The sequence below is a fragment of the Astyanax mexicanus genome, chromosome 20 (assembly GCF_023375975.1).
Source record: "Astyanax mexicanus isolate ESR-SI-001 chromosome 20, AstMex3_surface, whole genome shotgun sequence".
In the NCBI taxonomy this organism is placed as follows: domain Eukaryota; kingdom Metazoa; phylum Chordata; class Actinopteri; order Characiformes; family Acestrorhamphidae; genus Astyanax; species Astyanax mexicanus.
Genome location: NC_064427.1, coordinates 25,775,353 through 25,794,029, shown reverse-complemented (window position 1 = coordinate 25,794,029; position 18,677 = coordinate 25,775,353). Strand labels below are relative to the sequence as shown.

At 37.6% G+C, this 18,677-nt stretch overlaps 1 protein-coding gene across 1 annotated transcript; it reads right to left on the bottom strand.

Annotated features, from left to right (window-relative positions):
- Positions 1-2,525: 2,525 nt before the first annotated feature.
- On the bottom strand, positions 2,526-18,546 carry zgc:114200 (Aph-1 domain-containing protein). The gene is made up of 7 exons (XM_022665559.2): positions 17,947-18,546; positions 14,923-15,093; positions 12,925-12,998; positions 12,118-12,240; positions 10,453-10,580; positions 7,589-7,712; positions 2,526-5,769 (listed from the first exon to the last, which is right to left on the bottom strand). Exons 1-7 carry the CDS (start codon positions 18,057-18,059, stop codon positions 5,741-5,743), a joined length of 762 nt encoding a protein of 253 aa, XP_022521280.1. The 5' UTR covers positions 18,060-18,546; the 3' UTR covers positions 2,526-5,740.
- Positions 18,547-18,677: the final 131 nt, after the last annotated feature.

The following is an 18,677-nucleotide window of genomic DNA, read 5'->3' as shown; positions in this document are numbered from 1 at the left end:
CAGCTTCCATTTGTTTACTGCATACATCACATTTCCAGTTTAAACGCACCAGCAGGATTATCTACCCTATTATGGATACTGTTAAAGTGTTCATATTGATCTTAGAAATACACCAACCAGCCCCTTTATGAACACTACCATCTTGTTTCCACACTCACTGTAGTTCTACAATTACAGACTCTACGTCACCTGTTTCTCTGCATACTTAATTAAACAACTTTCCCCATAAAACTCAACCAACCACCACCATACCAGTCACAAATACCCGCTCTGTGATGGTCCTGACCATTAAACAACAGGGAAAAAGGAGAACATGTATGGAGAGACCACAGTCTGTAATTATAGACCTACCTGCTTTCTTTTTATTCCTACATTGAAAATGCTCTTTATTTTCTGGGGCGGTCCTGATGAGAGCCAGTTTCATCATAACATGTTTGATGGTCTTTTTGACTGCACTTGAGGATATTTTCAAATAGTTTTTTTATTGACTGACACTCGTTTCTTAAAGTATTTCTAAAGTAGTTGCCATATGAATTAGAACTTCACTCAAATATGGCTATTCACTGTATACCAACTCTACCTCTTCGTAACTTTACGGCTGATGCTCTCTAACATAATAAGAGGCAAGACATTTAAGTAATTAACTCTTGATGAGTTCAGCACAGCTGTTAACTGAAAGCTGTTAACATTGTGCAATGTGCAGCCAAGATGCAAAACTGTCATCTAAGCAAGAGGGGCTTACTTTGAAGAATCTAAAATATAAACCATATTGTGGTTTGTTTAACACTTTTCTTTGTTACTAAATAATTCCATATGTTTTTTTTTCCTAGTTTGTATGACCTGTAAATCTACAATACAGAACATTTACAAATACTATTGTTACTGTATAGTTATATTTGTTTTAAAAGTTATATTCTGTTATACAAAATGGCTATAAACATTTCTACAAATAATATAAACTACATCAACAACAATAACAAAACCTATCACATAAGATTAAAAAAAGAAAGTTATAATTTCCCCACATCCCTTACTCTTGGTCAAGGTTAGAGTCAGGTCAGTAAAGCAGGATTAGGTGTCGGTGAATCACAGGTCAGACTGTTACTCACTTCAGTTTAACCAACAACGCGTCATTCAGACGTCACTAACGGTTAATGGAAATTCAAGTTGCTTACCAGCCTTTATTTCCACCAATCAGAGCACATCCACTCCTACAGCATTTTACCCTTATTCTGTCTACAACCATAAACACTTATTAAACACTGACACGTGGACCAGTTCCATTAGTTGGTGTTCATTATTTACTTTATAAATGGAACACATATTTCTGAATGTTAACAATTATGTATGTATGTGTTTTAAGTGGCTCAGCTGAATTCTACAGACGACAATTACACTCGCCCTTTTATATGCTCAGTCCAGACAGGAGACCCTTAGTCAGGGAGTCTTATTCACCCAGCAGTCTGTTGCTAGTTTGTGGCAACTCAGCACTGCTGGCTGAAAGCACCACAAGCCTAATGATTTCACAGCTGATTAATGATTTGGCTCTCGACAAAGTACCAACTGTTTACTCAGACACCATTTACACCCTGTCAGCGGTGTCAAGTATTAAAGTATAAATACTTTGTGACTTAACTTTCAGTCATCTATAATTTTGGAGTAATTATTTTACAGAATACTTTTTAGTTCGGCTCTTTAAATTTTTCACACAATTATCTGTACTTTGTAATTTTACTCTTTACATTTTAAAGTTCTCAGTGCCACGTTTTAAATGTCAGGGCCCTCAGAATTCTACCAGTGAAGTGTGGAGCTACTCTGAACTTGTTAATGGTGTTAAAATAGAGATCTATGTGCATGGGCAACACTATGTTCCTATCGCTAGGATTGTAAACCTGTATTTCAGAATGCTGTGGGTGAACTGAGGTGGGCTCTTGGTACTCGTTATCATGTTTTACTACACCCCAGGCCCATTTTACAGCAGAGTTCTCCTTTAACTGAAAAATTGTTAAAATTTAGTAATAAATTCATACTGATCGGGCTCTACAAAAAAAAAAAAAATATTGTGATACGTTACATTTTCACAAACCTCAAAAGAGAAATTTATTTTAAAACAAAATAATAATAATAAAAAAAGTGAACTGAAATTACATTAACTGCACTCAGCCACAAAGGGAAATATTTTAAAGTGCTTTTTAAGCAATTAATTATCATTTCTAAATGTCAAAAGGTACCCATTTGAACTTTGAAAATTGACATTTAGCTGTTTAGTTGCATTTTTTGTGTAAATACCCCACAAAAATAATTTATTTATCTAGCCAGTAGGGCTGTTCGAGATATATATATATATATATATCGAGAGAGAGAGAGAGAGAGAGAGAGAGAGAGAGAGAGAGAGAGAGAGAGAGAGAGAGATAGAGAGATACAGAAATCCACATCGATATCAAGATCAGGATTATACAATAGTACTGCAATTTTAACTGGAACCAGGAAACCTTTTCACATCTCAAAATGAATTCCAAGAAACATTTAAATCAACACAGGGAATTTTTATTTGAACCCAAATTGAGTCTCAGTGACATGTAGAATCTTGACATGTTTCCCTGTTTGGCACAATATCTCAGTTGAAACATTATAAAGCAGCATCAAAACATTACATAGTCATTATTTGTCATCAGTATGTCCGAAATCCAGGTGAGCACCGGTTGCAAAGATGTTGGATGTGAAGCAGTGGGGAGGATGTGAGGGGAGGGGATGGTCCATTAGGTAGAACACGGCTAGAATTCCAAGAGATCAGAGCTTAGAAAACCCCCAAAAAAGTCAGACATAAATAAAACACATAGGTACAACAGGGCTGAACAGAAGCCGCTTACTGGAGCTTTAACATAAGCAGATACATAAAGAACAGGAAAAAGAAATGACAGAACTGAAACACAAACTTCTTCAGAACGTGTGCATACTGAATGTGATTGTATATTACGGGCAGTGCAATGTCCAAGGAGGAGATATGTAGATATTGTAGTCAGAGCTATAACAGAGTCAGGTCCAGACGTGCCTCTAAAGGGAGCTGCCTCGGACTAATCTGGAACATCTAGTTGCTTATTATTAATCACAGAGTGCGTCCTGAGACAAAGGCTGTATGGTTAGATGATGTACGTCAACAGTGAGCCAGGTACAAATGTGCTAAAGCAAGACTGGTGCAACCAGTTACTAATGTCATGAATGAAGTACCTTTAAATAAATGTTTCAGGAAAGAACAGTTCTTTAACTAAAACAGATTTAGGAGTATAATAACTGTGATATTGTATTAGCAGAGGTGGGTAGAAAGCAGTTCCAATGATTCAGGTCCAAATGTGTGCCATGTGTGTTATGTTGACCATATTTGAATTATATATGTATATTTTGCTTACACTAGAGTAACATTTCCATTTCCAAAATTAAGCTACCAATTCCCTGTTTGGATTGAGATGAGAGCATCAGTACTGCACTACAACTAGTCACATGTTAATTATCTTACTTTATAAAAAGAGTTCATAGAAAGATAACAGAACAAGGCCTAAGGAACTTCAGTTCATATGCTGAAAGATGCTGGAAGATCTGAGATGATGCACTACAGTTCCACACTGTACACAAAGTTTTTTTTTGTGTTCTTTGAGCCATGCTATAAAAGAGGTGGGTCCTAATGAGTGGGTTGGGTAATTAGCCATGTAAATTGGGGAGAAAATGTAAGAAAAAAAAAGTTTTCCTAAGTCATGTCTCTTGAGAACTCTTTCTGAAACCTTTATATTACAGAGTGAGTAAGCTACACACATTTGATCTGGTTAATTTATAGTTTCAACCAGGGTCAGCACAGTTATTCTTTCACTAAATCATTAATACTTCTCTACACACACCTCTGCATTTTTGGATTATGGACAAAAGATCTAGAAGCTGAAGCATCGCAGCAACGTTTTCTTGCACAGCGACTCGGTGGAAAGTCAAACAGCTCTAAACAAATAAAACCACAAAGCGAGCAAAGCAGCTTCATGTTGGTCAAATAACCAAATGGCCGTAAAGAGCACTGCTCCACGCACGGCCGAGCTTTCCCGGCAAGATAAACACAACCAAAAAGAAAAAGGCTCTCCTGAAATGACACGGGGGGGCAAGCACCAATGTTTCTAGCTGTAGGACCAAACGGATATCGCCCGAAAGAGCCGCGATATCCAGATATTGCTTGTTGTCTACAAGAATGTGTGCGCCTAAACCACACGCAAGATAAAAGTGGATAAAAAACGTTTTGGATTTCGAAAATGGAGCCCTCAACAGTCTGTTATTGTAGAAATGAGGATCAGCATCGAGTGCAGATGCAGGGAACTGCTACATTATCCACAAGCAACTTAAAAAAAAAGCACGCAAGTCACACTCTCTAATCTGAAGAACTTACTGTCACGGTCACGGTCAGAAGAAAACATGTCTTGCACTTATTAATGATGAAGTGATCTTATCAAATTTTACTCACGGTGACACAGCACAAAGGGCAGCTGGTGTCCTTGAAGTGATAATGAAAATGATAAGTGTAATTGAACGCATTAGATGGAAGGAGGAGGAAGAAAAATTTAAAATAAAAGCTGATTCCGCATAAAATACATATATGTATATATATACACAAACACACAGTAGATGATTTAACATATTTGCCAGTGGACTGGACTGCTATTCCCACCCATGTGGTGCTCGATGGAGCTTGATGAGAAAATCGGGCATCAGGCTCTCTGTTCAAAGGACTCATTAATGCATTTATGGCAATTAAATGTGCTTTAAAAAAAATAAAATAAAAATAAACACGCTACTTGGTAAAGCCTTTAATTTCCCACGTCACACACATCATGTGTGCAGTTAATAAGGGGACCTTTTAGCAGCTAAAGTGTCTCAACACCTGCCTGGGGCCAGTCAATTTGCTCCTTTACAGTCTGATTTTGTTAACTCCCTATTCTTTTCCTTTTGCCATTTATCTCAGCTAGGTTTCATAGCTGGTCAAGAGATCCATTAGGATCATGATGTAGATGCAGTGAGAATACAAAGCAGCATTAATCTTTGCCTATAAGACGTAATTCCATATATCACGTAGCTGGACACAAGTTTAATATCTTCCAGCTCAGTAGGTACACACTTATTATGGCATTATGATTTATGCTTTAAGCTTAATCTGGGCAAGCATTTACAATCTGACCCCAGGTTATCTGACCATCTCCCAGTAAAAGTGCCTCGCTAAGGCTTGGTTCAATACTCACATTTTCCTAAAGAAAACAAAAAAAAAAAAAAAAGAAAATAATATATCTTTACTAGGTGATGCAATTTATCAAAAGAACACTCGTTCAAATGTTAAATACTACTCTGAAATGACTGAGGAGCTTAAGCAAAGCAATCATGGAGATGAAAACTGAATAAAAAGGAAAAAAAAAACAAAGAAAAAGGAAATTGAAAAAGAAACATCTCATTAAAAGTGTGTTTTTGTATGTGAAATAGAGGTCAAGCTATTTACAGCGTTTTACAATGAGCATGACGTGAGAGTCCTATAACCTGTTAGGCTGAGGTGAAGGCAGTCGGGGACCCGAACTCAACCCCCGGGCCGTCTTCAGTGGAGAACAGCGGCGGCTGTGCCTGTTCTTCCACTTGCTGCTTCAAGATGCTCCAAGCAGCAAACACAGCCTTCCAAAGAACCGTCTGCGTCTCACTCTCACTGAGAGGTCAGGACTCGGACAACTTATGAGGACTCCACCTCGCTTCTCTTACCTGCAGTCAGAAACAGAGATTACTGAACACTGACAGCTTCGGTGGCCGTGTGGTAAAACACTGGAGTAAAGCAAAACTCTTAATACTCTTCAAATATGCCAATATAAAAAATATATAGATATTTTATATCATTCAGATCAAGCTTAGTGTACTAGAATAGATTATATATATTGTATAGTTTTGCATTACTGGGATTACTGAACACTGAAAATTACTGTGGCCATGTGGTAAAACTCTGGTCTAAATGATATAAAACCTTCACAATAGGGGTGTGCCGTATCGTATCGTACACGATAATAGTCATTTTTTTAAATATCGTGAACGATATTATATCCCTAAAATGTCGTGCCATATCACCCATCCCATTTCCCATTATATATCTACTAGAGGCAGATTATATCTGTCCAGTATTATTTATTTTACTTTAATCCTGGATATATGGAACTATTTGGAGTGCATTATTATTACCATGACATTCTGGATCATTAACTTCTGTTACAAATCTGATAAAAAAAATATATTTTTTAATCTCTCACTTAGGGGTGTGCAGTATGATATTGTATGTAATAATAAAATATAATTTTTATTTTCTTGCAATTTATAGTGTATTTTTGAAAAAAAAAAAAAAAAAAAAAAAAAAAAAATTATATATATATATATATATATATATATATATATATATATATATATATATATATATATATATATATATATATATATATATATATATATATATCGTTATCGCGAAAATACCATGAAATATCGTGATATTATTTTAGGGCCATATCTCCCACCCCTACTTCACAAAACATTTAAGAAGAAATCAGAGGTCAGAGTGCCACTGGTGTGACCTAAACATGATCACTCAGCACATGACAAATCCCAGCATCAAACAGAGACGATGCAATTCACAGACTTTGCATAGTAAATATAAACATAATGGTGCCAGGGGATACCGAATTTTTTTCTTTAAAAATGTTGTATTGTATACAAACTTTCTGAACAGTTCAAAAGAAATACCTTTTTTTTTTTACTTCTCAGACACACATCCTCCAGTTTGACACTTGTGGGAAAATGAATTTTTAAGAATGTTTGTATTTTTCTATTTCTATTCTTATTTTTCTATTCTTCATTATCTGTCAGTTTGATGTTCCTTTATTCAGCTAAGAATTTAAACAAATGTACAGGAGACACGTGGCAGACGTTAATTTGAGGAGATCCTAGACTATACTATTAAATACTGTTTGTCTTCAAGAACAGTTAAAGTCTTAATACTCTTCAAATGTGCAAATGTTAAAAAAATATATATATTTATAGATAATTAACAATATTTAGATCCAGGGCAATGTACTAGACCAAACTATATACATTATATAGTTCTGCTGTTTGATAAGACATATACATCATGTCTGTAGTATGTTGCTCTGGTTGAAGAGTTATATGTAGTTACTGGCTCAGTGCTGAATACTGAGACTGAATTATTGTCATTGGAAATTGAGACAGTGAAGTCACTTAAAGTTTGGTATAAGGCTTTGTACGACTGGGAAGGCCACTCAAGAAAACTGAATTCACTTTTTTTGTAACCTTCAATTTATATACCTCTGTGAATGGAGAAATAAAATACATTTAAGTTTTCACGAAACAGAGAAATGATTGATTAATGGCTACCCTTCAGAAAGGCTTAATTATGTAACAATTTTTTTTTCCAGAAATGGAACATGATGCAACCACATTTTTTTTATTTAACTGATACTTGAACTGTGGTTGTTCATCTACATCTTTACAAAGCAGATAAGCTGAAGAACAAAGAGTATCTTACGGGTAAAGAGTAGTGACAAGTTGTGCAGGGAGCCTCCTGAAGCGAAGAATGCCCACACAGCCATCAGCACAGTGATAGCATACACCGGCGGAAGACTGCCTTCATAGAGAGGGTTCAACAGAGACTGTGGAGAAGAAAGAGACAAGAAAAAAAAATTAAAATGTGTTATTCATCTCCATTTGTCCTAAAATCTGAGATACATTATATAGACAAAAGTATTGCAACACTTATTATTCTTTGCATCTTCTGAAATAAAGGCTATTTCTGAAAAGAAAAAAAATATAAAACACAACCGTCTCCTTACACTACTGTCCAGGAAAGATTTTTTAACAGATTTCTGCTGTGATATTTTGACTTTGATTCAGGGACAAGAGCATAGAAGTATTTGGTGAAACAGTTCATCTTCAAGAACTAGGAGCTGGAGTTAGGAATAGTAGGTCAAAGTTAAGTGAGCGTTAGAGAGATAACGTTAGCATCTCCACTGCAGCATCCGAGAGACGTGCTACTCTGACTGCTGATAACACATTACATTCTTTTTGTGGTTCAAAACACTGCGTACCTGTACTGCAGGGAGACAAAAACAGAAAGACACCCTCACGTCTACCCCTAGCCTGCATGTCATGAAGGCACAGCTCCACTACGAAACATTCTACAACTTTTTCACTAGAAACATTAATCAAAATACCTCTGGCAGGTCAGAGATCCTAATCCCAAACTTCAGGTCGCCTCTTTATCATCATCACGTTGACTCCTTTCTCAACAGTGTTTATTTACATTCCGAAGGACAGAAGGAGGCACATCTTGCTGTTTTGGAATGTTTTGTTTTTTACTACGACTGGACTTCATGTACAGAAGTCTAAATGTTTGATGGAAGCCAGCGGGAAAATAGGTCATGTCAACTTGACTGGTTAAGGAATGGAACATTATGCCTGGGAGTGTGGAATCTTGTAAAATTTGAATGTTTTACTATTATTAAGTTATTGCCATGATAATGCATGATTTTTACTCATAACAGCATGAAATTGTCACATAATCACCAGTATAGACATTAAATCAGTGTAAATTATTGCTGTGTCTTGTTTGAGAGACTGGCAACACTATACACTTAACACTAATCAATTATCATTCATGTGCTTGTTTTTTTCTGTATGAACTGAACTGAACTGCAACTGGTTGTTTACCCATTTCAGGTCTTTTGTGAACAAAAACAAACCTCTCACAGATGTATTAAACTACTTACTTCTACTGGACAACAAGACACTGTGGAATGAGGAAAGCCCAGTAACATAAGCAGGTAGTGTGAAAGCTGATCTGGGCCTTCCTCATGCTGCTCCACAGCTCACATAACCACACGTAAAACTGAGGCCTCTCCATGTTACTATTACTTTATAAAATGCCTAGTGATCAGCTCTCAAAACTATGGGTAAGAAAGAGCATCCTATGTGAGCCAGTATCTCATTTGCTACATTTTTATATCACGTGTTTACATGTTTTTAATGTCAAGTCAACCTGACCTTGTAAAGTAATGGAACAGTATGCAGCACTTATCAATAAAAGGTTTTTAGTAGTTTTTAGGTCACGGTCATGACATTTTTTTTTTACTTATTAATCTCTTTCATACTGTTAGAACAGATCTAGTCTAACATGCATACGATTTTTTGCTCCACTGATGATTAGTGGGTTGATCTTTTTTTTACTAACAAAGTAGTAACATGACTGACAGAAACTTTGGCCAACACAAATGACAGAACGTTGCATTGATAGAATTGTAGCTAATGGTTTCGCCCAATATTGAACAATATTTCATCTTTCATGCCAGAAGCAGATTACACAATGCATTTCCCTTTTACATTTTTAAGCAATGCTTAGAAAAATATTAGAAAAATAAAAGAGCCATTTTAATGAATCCACATGTGACACTGTGGTTTGAGGAATTTTTAATACTTGAATAACTAAATGGAATCCTATCGGTCCAGTACCCAATATCAGGCCTAACTTTAACTTGGATAATTTACATTGCCTTGCCATGAGCAAGCTGGCCAGTGTTCAACCTCACTCAGAAGATAATGTTTCATAAGCCCAAGTGTGTTACAAGCCATTATCAAATTACATACTGCTATACCATAGGTTTTGTCATGTCTGTATACCATGGGCTGAATGCTGTGAATTATCCAATCTCAAGGAATCACAATATAAAGCATTTCCACCCAATAACTTGATTTGAATGTTTCCACTATATCAACTCTTTATTTTAAAACAGCCCATATGCAAAATGAGTTGGCCAATTAAAAAATCTAAACAAACACAGCACAACAATCACTTAACAATTTTATACATGGGTAAAATTATATAAATTGCAAGCATAAATAAAACATTAAATGATTCTCACAATTTTAATTTACAAATATTATCAAAATATGATCAAACATGTTGGACAAAGGCCCCCTAGCAGTACCACAGTTTCCCACTAGGGGGCCACATCCCACTGTGCTAATGTTGTTATACACAATGTGTTCTACTCTACACTTCAAAGTACCTTTAAATAAAATATGAACAAACTAAAAAGTAGATCAAGTTAGCGGTTATTCAAACTTACTCTGTTAACAGAGAAGAGTTTATCAAATATCTTGAGGAATTTACATTTGTTTACCCATTTATTTTTCTAAACAGCTGAAAGTAACACACTTTTGTATGCAAAAAAATGCATAGACTATGATGTGGCACTTTCTTCCATATTTTTCCATCTTAAACAGTGCAGAAGCTGCATTGCTCCTTAGGAACAGTGTACAGCAGCAAAAATAACTGTTGCTTTCAGACTAGCATGTTTCACTCAAAGTGCCAGCGTGCCAGTGTTAAATGCTTACCAGGCCTGAGACCAGCAGGTGGAGACACACCACCACAGCAATGACCCACCAGCGGCTCTTCTCACAACCGTCAAAGAACACCACGCCCCAGAAGATCTGCAGCAGCGTTATGGCCAAAGTCATCAGAGCTGCCAGAGACAAGGGCAAAAGTACTGTTTACTATCAACAACTCAGCAGGATGTGTGTGAACGAGAAAGAGAGAGAGAGAGAGAGAGAGAGAGAGAGAGAGAGAGAGAGAGAGAGAGAGAGCGAAAGAGAGCGAGAGAGAGCGAGAGAGCAGTGTTGCCAACTCCTCAGTAAGGAAAGTAGCTATTGGCTGTCCTAAAAGTCGCTAGAAGTCGCTAAATGACGTCATCGCCTAATTTGCATAATACATATTTTTGAAGCTGTAAAGGATTAGGGAAAAAAAGTGAGTTTTTTTACAATAACTTCATTTTTACGTGAATTACATAAATTAGTTTTTTTTTGCCATGTTCTTAAATGTTATTATAAGAGCAGCAGTTAGCCGGAACCGCTATGTGGTGAATGAGGTGAGTGACTAAGTGAGTTAAATTCAGTGATTTCTGTTCGTGTCACACTGAAGACACATTAATATTTATACTTCTGCTCTGTAAATACAGAGCGGGGTCAGTCAGCGGTGGCTGTGGGCAAGCGCGATTCATTTACAGTGTGTTGGTGGAGCGGTGTGTGTGTGTGCTCTGAGCGTGAGATAGTGTGGGTCTGCACTGTGAGTGGTGTGGGGCGGGGCTGACGGCAGCGCCCGCTGCAGCGCGGAGGACAGTAACTGAAGAGCGCGTGTTCATCAGTCGCCAAAAGTCTCCAATAACACCACAAAAACTCGCTAGATTTGTCGCTAGTCGCTTTTTTACAAAAAAAGTCGCTAGAGGGTCTGAAAAGTCGCTAAATATGGCGACAAAGTCGCTAAGTTGGCAACACTGCGAGAGAGCGCGAGAGAAAGCGAGAGAGAGAGTGAGAGAGAGCGAGAGAGAGAGAGAAGCTTTTTGTACAACACACACTTAATCAGCGAATCATATGACAGCAGTGCAATGCATTAAATCATGCAGACACCGGCCAAATGATTCAGATAATGTTCAGAACAGGGAAAATATGATCTCAGTGATCCTGAGTGCTGAACTGGTTTTAGTATTTTTGGAACTGCTGATCTCATAGGATTTTCAGTCTTGTGAGCAGCAGTTTAGCATACACAAATGCTTTGCTGACGAGAGAGGTCACCAGAAAGAGGCAAAACTGATTAGAGCTGACAGAAAGGCTACAGTAGCTTAGACAATTACTCCTAACAATTGTGGAAAGCAGAAGAAAAAAAATCCTAAAATCAAAAAGATATGAGACTAGTGATGAAGGAGTTTAAAAACTCCAGCAGCACTGCCGTTTTCGATGTTAGTGCTGTAAGAATCACCCATTGCCCAAATCATAGTTGTTCTGTGGTGGTTTTGTGGGATTTTGACCATTGAAGAAAGAACAGGGAGAAAAGAGGATAATAATAAAGTATACAGGACTACAGTCTGTAATTATAGAAAAACAAATTGCTAGTGGAGGTGATGAAAAGGACAATGAGAGTAGAAAAACAAGGAGAAACACACACATACAGACAAACACACACAGAGACAGAAACGCACACAGACAGACAGAGAAACACAAACTTACCTGATGTAATGAAATAATATTGAGAGTCTCCAAAGATGCCCACTGTGCCAGGACCGAGAGTATCAGAAAGGATGTTGATCATGGAGAAAGCTCCACTTATTATCCCAAAGCCAAGTCCAGCCACTGCACGTACAAAACACACAGACAGACACATATCAGCTTACAACTGACCTCACGTACAGCTGGTGTTGTTTAAAATTTTTTTTTTATTTCTTTATTTGCCTGCTGGTTGTCAAAACATGGGGCTAATTTAAAAAAAACCTCTTGTTCTTTAAAATAATGCTCAATAACAGACTTGAAGATGAACATGAGGTTGAACACTACAGCTTGGAGACTGAATTTTAGAAATGTAACACACACACACACACATTATATATATATATATATATATATATATATATATATATATATATATATATATATATATATATATATATATATATATATTTTTTTTTTTTTTTTTTTTTTTTTTTAAATGGCGTTTTTACACCAGTACTATTTGTTCTGGATAAAACGTATTTTAAAAGCCGTGGGAGGAAAAAACGCTCCAAGTAAACAAATTCATCATCTGATCTGGACAAGGGAAGTGGACTACAGGTGTGAAAACGCCATTAAAAATCTATAGAACTGTGATGCACTGTGAATAGTGTTAGAATCAGCACCAATTATTTGCAGCACAGAGGCTACACAAAAACAACATTGTGATCTTTTGTTTGCTCAAATGTATCCAACATTGATTTTATTGGACTTATGAGCTACAATCGTGTGTGTCTGAAAAAGTGCTTTGGTGAAAACAGCTCATCTTACCATAAGCCATTTGCTGGACAGAAATGGGGGAGGTTTCCTCGTCGCTAATGGCTGCCAAACCTTCATTAGCTTTCCTGATGATGCAAGAGAGGTACAAACAGTGAGTCCCAATACAGACCTTTTTTTTTTTATCTTTAGTCTATTCTAGCTGCTCTATTCCAGAGCTCCTGCAAGGTCACAGCTAGACTGGGTGGAAAATAAAATTTGAACTGAAAGCTCTGCTGATATTAATGTGCTTTCCCCTTTATTTTTATAGCCTCCTCTGACCCACACTTACGTACAAACTCCATCCATCTCACTTCCACAAACAACCCATAACTCGGTCCAAAATTCTGTAGCTGCAAGGTACAACGTTTTTCTGGGTCTTTCTTTCAGGTACTTTTCAAGTGTTCCTCTGACTGATGCTCATACATTGCTTAAACTTAATAAGAGGACATATAAGTCACTTACAATATTTTCTCACATACGATCACATACAGTACTGTGCAAAAATGTTAAGAACCAGTGAATATAGTAGTTTTTCATTATGTTCATGAACACGTCTCCCAATATCCCCTTACAAATGTCTAGTACTATTTATATTTATAATCACATCAACATCTGGTTTGGTAAATCAGTTACTCGATAAGGTTGTTAAACCAGGTGAGATAATGATGGAATTGACACCTCCTAAAACCTCATAGTACTTTATGTACCACATGTTATATATTTTTTGTGTTTTCTTCTCTATATTCTGCTTTACAAAATATACAAGACGTTTGAGTGAGAATGGTGCAAAATAAAATTAAATACTAAAATATTCATCATATTATACAATTTGTGGCAATTTGTGTAACATGACCTAATATTTTAGAAACTAAAAGAACATTTAAACATTTTAAAATGTATTATAAATAACAATTCACTTCCAAAATTGGGATCTTTTCTTCCAGTCCAATTACACACAGATACGACAGTGAGCATTTATTATATTATATTAATTATACTCACTGGGCTTTTTCCATAGTTTGTCACCTTACAACCACAAACTTAAATGTATTTCATCAAGATTATATGTGATAAATTAACACAAAGCACCACATTATTGTGAGGTAGAATTAAAATAAAATGAAAATGTACTCAAATAAAAATCGGTAAAGTGTGATGAGCAAGTATTCAGCCCTTTTTACTTTGCACTGGATTTTATTTATGGCTTTCAACCAACTGCCTTCAGAAGTCACATAATTAGTGTCTAGCTGTGTATAATTTAGTCTCAGTATAAATACACCTGTTCTGTTAAGGCCTCAGTGGTTTGCACAAAGCTGGTAGAGACATACCCCAAAAGCTGTAATTGCAGTAAAAAGTTAATCTACTAAGTACTGATGTGGGGCGGAATTCTTTTGCACATCAGATTTGTATTTGATTTTGATTGAAGTTTTAAAACCATGTATAATTTTTGCTCTACTTCCCCAATTATGTGCTAATTTATAGTGCTAGTTTGTATATCACTGAAAATCTCAATACAATACATTTTTGTAATGTAAGTTTGTGGTTTTAAGGTGAAAATGTGAAAAAGCTTAAAAAGTATACATACTTTTGCAAGCCACTATCTATATGGAAATGTAAACATTAATGACAGGCTGTAAATAGGAAAGACTGATCTAACAGATATAAGCCCCTGTTTGAATAGAGGCTGGAAATTATTTACTATGAATCATGAAACAAAAAAGTGAGCAACTTAGACAGCATGCACAACACTTGTGTGGTCCTAATTTTGAAAAAATTCTTTACATGAACAACCTGACACGGTCACAACTGCATATACACCATCCACCCATCATCTCACACTCAGTTGTTCATTAACGGACACTTCCTGCAGTCGCTTCACTCGGTCAGCTGGTGAACACGAGACTAGTATCTGCTGTTTGCTGGGGAATGTTTAATATTCTGCACACACCCAGGACACAGTGTCTGATCCACATTACCCATGTGATATGTACAGTAGATGTGTGCATTTACCTAAGAAGCCTGTAGTAGGCGAATCTGAAAACTTCCTGAAGGAGAACTGAGAAAAACACCCCGAATATGAGCAGACCCGTCTGCACCTTTGTGTCTTCTGCATTGCTGGCCTTCATGGCAATGAACCAAACAAGAGACGACAGCAGGAGGGACAGGAGCCAGAAAAAAGCCCTGAAACACAAAGACAAGCAAACATACAAACCATGATTACCTGCATTGCACACAAAACTAACATTATTTATACATTTACTTGTGTAATTCTCTCTCAATCAACACCACACAGTCCATGGTGAGCAATAGTGTTTTATTAAAAGCGGTCAGAATTAGTATTCTTGATGGTAGGAATTGTGAACCTTATATAAATCTGGGACATTAACACACTAATAAACAAAATGGTAATCAGAAAAAAAAAATAATAATAATTCAAGCACAAATAGGTCTGGTGAGGTGGTGATGGCCCAAGGCAAAGCAACTCTGTCTTCAAGGCAAAATAAAATAACGTAATTAAAATTCTGGCAAAAATATAGATTTCAATTTTCCTAATAATCAGGGTGCCAGAGAAGGGCTTGTACGGACTAGCGGGAAATTAATAAAATACCTTCCAAGGCCTAAACAGCAAGGTTTGCCAATTCAAGATAGTCGCACTGATGACCTCACGCTCAGAATTTCTACATGTCTGTTTTCCCAACTCTAGACACCAGACCTGGACCAGAAGGAGCTTATCAATGATTTTTAAAACCAGAACCAGATGTGCTACATGAGAGACAGCACAAAAATGAGCACAGTGTTGATTTGGCAGGGCTAAAATTGGTGTCTCCAAGTAGTCCATTGTTGTCTTAATCCTAGTCCTTGAGGCACCCTGCCCTGCAAATTTCAGGGGTTTCCCATAGGCGTGTAGTTATGTTACTGACTCATAATACAATAAATGGACATGACCTCAATAATCAGTGCTTCACTGACAGGCTATCAGCTGTTCTGAATCTCCACCTTTGAACTTCAGAAGGAAGTAACATAAGTGTTCAGTTCCGAAATGTTATTACCTAAACTTTTAATAAATGACAACAGCAAGTTAGGGAAGACCTTGGCTGAGTCCAAAAGCCTGTAGAACACTACAGTAATACTTATACTGGAAAGGGTGGTGTATAATTCTGCCATGTGACTTATAACTAAAGTAGTATTCAAAACGGACAACACCAGTGAGGTAGCTATCTGCACAGACTCTAATGTGCCAGGGTAAACAGGCTTGTAACTGACTTTCTGATTAAAAAAAAATAAAAAGATTTAAACATTTAGCTAAAGGCCAAATATCAAAAAAGTAATTTTGCCCATTTTTGCTCAATCACATACATTAACTTGCCAGCTGTATATTTGTCTTGCTTTTCTAAAGAAAAGCAATTACAAAACTACAATTTAACAATATTTGAGGCATCCCTAGTATTATCACTGTAAACACTGTGTGTGCTGTGAGTATTATGTGTATACCACGTGTGTGCCATGTGTAAGTACCGTGTGTGTTCCTTGTGAATACTACATGTGTAGTAAGTGAGTGCTGTGTGTATCGCCTGCACACTGTGCTATGTGAGTACTATGTGAACAATGTGTGTACTGTGAGAGTACCATTTGTGCCACGAGTGCAATGTTTACTGTGAGAATTATTTGCGTGCCATATGAGTACTGTGTTCACTACGTGTGTACCATGTGTGCACTTTGTGTGGGCCATGAGTGCCTTGTGTAAGTACTGTATGTACTGTGTATTATGTGAGCAATGTGTGTCAGATGTGTGTACTGTGAGAGTACCATGAGAGTACTGTGTGTGCACTACGTGAGTACTATTTGAGTGCTGTGTGTGTACCGTCAGAACTGTGTGTGCGCACTACGTGAGTACTATGTGAGCAATGTGTGTGTACTGTATGTGTACTGTGAGAGTAACGTGTGCACTTTGTGTGTGCCATAGGAGTGCCAAATGTAAGTACTGTGTGTGTACCGTGAGAGTACCGTATGAGGACTGTGTGCGCCACGTGAATGCAATGTGTCCTGTGAGTACTATTTGAGTGCCATGTGTGTACTATATGAGTACTATGTGAGCAATATTTGTACTGTTAGAATGCCATATGTGCATTCAGTGTGTGTCATATGAGTGTCATGTGAGCAAAATGTGTGTACTGTAAGAGTACAACGTAAGTACTACGTGTGTGCCATGTGAGTACCATGGGATTATTATGCAAGTACTATGTGAACACTAGTGTGTACTGAGAGTACTATATGTGTACTATGTGAACCCTAGTGTGTACTGAGAGTACTATATGTGCACTGTGAACACTAGTGTGTACTGAGAGTACTATATGTGTACTATGTGAACACTAGTGTGTACTGAGAGTACTATATGTGCACTGTGAACACTAGTGTGTACTGAGAGTACTATATGTGTACTATGTGAACACTAGTGTGTACTGAGAGTACTATATGTGTACTATGTGAACACTAGTGTGTATTGAGAGTACTATATGTGTACTATGTGAACACTAGTGTGTACTGAGAGTACTATATGTGCACTGTGAACACTAGTGTGTACTGGGAGTACTATATGTGTACTATGTGAACACTAGTGTGTACTGAGAGTACTATATGTGTACTATGTGAACACTAGTGTGTACTGAGAGTACAATATGTGTACTATGTGAACACTAGTGTGTACTGAGAGTACTATATGTGTACTATGTGAACACTAGTGTGTACTGAGAGTACTATATGTGTACTATGTGAACACTAGTGTGTACTGAGAGTACTATATGTGTACTATGTGAACACTAGTGTGTACTGAGAGTACTATATGTGCACTATGTGAACACTAGTGTGTACTGAGAGTACTATATGTGTACTATGTGAGCACTACAGCGTGTGAGTGCAGTCAGAGCTCCAGCAGCATTGTTTGGGTTGACACTGCTGCCACCTGAGGATCTTATTCAGCAGGAACCAGTGAGCTGAGGCTGATCAGGTGATCTGTCTGTGGACTCGAGTACTCACCCTGCGATGAGGATGATGACTCTGAGCGGATCTCTGGCGATGGTGAAGATGAAGAGGGAGAACGCAGGGCCAAACGCTATGAAAGCGCAGCCGAAGAACACAGCGGCGGTCATGCTGGCCAAACTTCAGCTGCTAGCTACTACACCCAGCCGGGCGAAACTGAGGGCTTAAACACGGAAAAAAACACACACTAGTTCCGAACTGAATGCGACCACACGAAGCCAAGCTAACACGCTGCACTTTAAATAATCTACAGCAGCCTCAGAGCCTCTTATAAACCTCCCAGCATCGCTACAAACTGTTCCTCCTCACCGGCTACTGTTCACCACAAAGCCCCACAACCAGCGCCCTAACCCGGGCTAGCTCCCCAACCAACACCCGCGAGTCCCAGCGACCGCTACTGCCTTCAGTCTTCAGATTAATTCACACCCGAAACCACCAGCTTCAACCCCTTATACAGTCCTCCCGCTCCCGTCTTTTCATTTTCAATCTCCAGACCACAGTTCTCCTTTTTCTCAATAGAAAAGCATGGGGCTTTTGTTTGTTTCAAACCCTACGCTTGTGTTTCCGGGTGTACGGTGCCAGCTACGGGGGCGCGTCTCAATAGCTCACCGCATGCCCCCTTCTTCCTAGATAGTGCACTAAATGAAGTCAGCTAGTTAGTTACAGAGGGCGTGTTTCAAATCGACAAAATGCTCACTTTGTAGCAGAAGTACAAGTGTACAATTGTA

Bases quoted from the DNA above. Each gene is read 5' to 3' on its own strand.
- zgc:114200 (XM_022665559.2), bottom strand. From the start codon at position 18,059: ATGACCGCCGCTGTGTTCTTCGGCTGCGCTTTCATAGCGTTTGGCCCT. The intron at 12,999-14,922 runs GTAAATGCACAC...TTGCATCATCAG, and splicing joins GCCTACTACAGGCTTCTTAG to GAAAGCTAATGAAGGTTTGG. The intron at 10,581-12,117 runs GTAAGTTTGTGT...TGTCTCTGGCAG, and splicing joins ATATTATTTCATTACATCAG to CTCTGATGACTTTGGCCATA.